The sequence below is a fragment of the Pundamilia nyererei genome, unplaced genomic scaffold (genome assembly GCF_000239375.1).
Source record: "Pundamilia nyererei isolate P.nyererei 1_Seehausen unplaced genomic scaffold, PunNye1.0 scaffold00319, whole genome shotgun sequence".
NCBI lineage: Eukaryota > Metazoa > Chordata > Actinopteri > Cichliformes > Cichlidae > Pundamilia > Pundamilia nyererei.
The window spans coordinates 348203-349716 of record NW_005187720.1 but is presented as its reverse complement, the minus strand read 5'-3'; the positions used below and the strand labels follow the sequence as shown (position 1 = coordinate 349716).

At 52.8% G+C, this 1514-nt stretch overlaps 1 protein-coding gene across 1 annotated transcript in view; it reads left to right on the top strand.

The window, feature by feature from the left end:
- Positions 1 to 820, top strand: part of abcf3 (ATP-binding cassette, sub-family F (GCN20), member 3) — a 17947-nt gene extending 17127 nt beyond the window's left edge. The window contains 2 exon segments of the mRNA XM_013915529.1: positions 163 to 250; positions 328 to 820. Of these exon segments, the coding sequence (XP_013770983.1) occupies positions 163 to 250; positions 328 to 486 (247 nt within the window). The 3' untranslated portion in view covers positions 487 to 820.
- The last annotated feature ends 694 nt before the right edge of the window (positions 821 to 1514 follow it).

Sequence of the window (1514 nt, the reverse complement as noted above, 5' to 3'; positions counted from 1 at the left end):
GCGGTGCTGAGGATGCAGTCACACTCTTCTCAAAGCGCTCGCTGTTGAAATCTGACGTGGCTGGACGTGACTCCGCCTCTTCCTGTGAACGCACTCCCAGCTAGATTGATTAACCTGTTATTGTGGTTTTGATGGTGATGATGTCATCTTTGTGTCCTCTAGCCCAAACTTCTACATCCTGGACGAGCCGACCAATCACCTGGACATGGAGACCATCGAGGCGCTCGCTAAGGCTCTGAACAAATTCAAGGTGTGTGTGCGTGCGTGCGTGCGTGCGTGCGTGCGTGCGTGCGTGCGTTCTCACCTGTGTGATGTCACGTGTTTCAGGGCGGGGTCATCCTGGTGTCACATGACGAGCGTCTGATCAGGATGGTGTGTAAGGAGCTGTGGGTGTGTGAAGGCGGGAAGGTGCGGCGCATCGACGGCGGGTTCGATGAGTACCGGGACATCCTGCACGAGCAGTTCAAGAAGGAGGGTTACCTGTGACGCTCCACCCACTGCTTACTGACCGTACCCACCACTGACATAACCACGCCCCCTCCATTATGATGTGTCGCAGCAGCTAATCGGCATCTAGAGCGGACCGGAGGACTTTTTCTTCTCTGAACTCTCACCTGCTGCTCAGGTGATCTGCTGCAAGCTGATTGGCTGCGAACTCTGCGGGGAGAGGGGTCACCCAGAGCGGCTCGGCGTTTATTTAACGAGTGAACCTGTCGTCTGTCTGTCGTCTCAGCTGATTGTGTTTTGTATGGCAGCGGTTTCCTGCGAGCTGATGTCACAGTGACATCAGACACAAAACAAATAAAAGAATCATATCACGCCTCCGCCTCTCTCCTTCACTCCGGGGTGGGGTTGTGGTGGGTCGTGGGCGGTATTTAACTGTGCCAGGCAGTACTCAGAGGTGCCACCGGATGGCGCTCAGGAGGAGCAGATCTGCTCTCAGGAGTGAAGTTTTTACACGTTTATCCTAAACGTGGCCGTGCTCACTGCTAACGAAACGCTAGCTAAGCAGTGACAACAAAACATGTCCGCCTGATAAAACCAGTGGTTAAAGCGAGGTGAAAAATGTGATTTGGTATTTTTGTTTTTAAATGGTACTGTGGAAATGTGCTGGGCGGTTACAGATGGCAGAGCTTTATGAGCTGTGTTGAGCTTCACAGCGGTACGACACCCAGAAACCCTCACAGGCACGAGCGATCCAGCGAGCGCGAGCGATGACGCAGAGCTGCCAGGGTTCAGCTGCTTTCTCTCTTTCTGTCTCTCAGACAAACTTCAGCCCTCCGGCTTCAGAGCGCCGAAGAGGGACAGGACAGCAGAGGGAGGGGAAGACCTGCAGCCAACCGCGGGTCGAACTCGAACCTGGGCGCATGTCCAGAAAAAATCTACAGAGTTAAACTGCAGGAATGTCTTAAAGACATAAAGACCTGGATGGCCGCTAACTTTCTGCTTCTTAATTCAGATCAAACTGAGGTTATTGTACTCGGCCCTGAAAAGCTTAGAAATATGGTATCTAA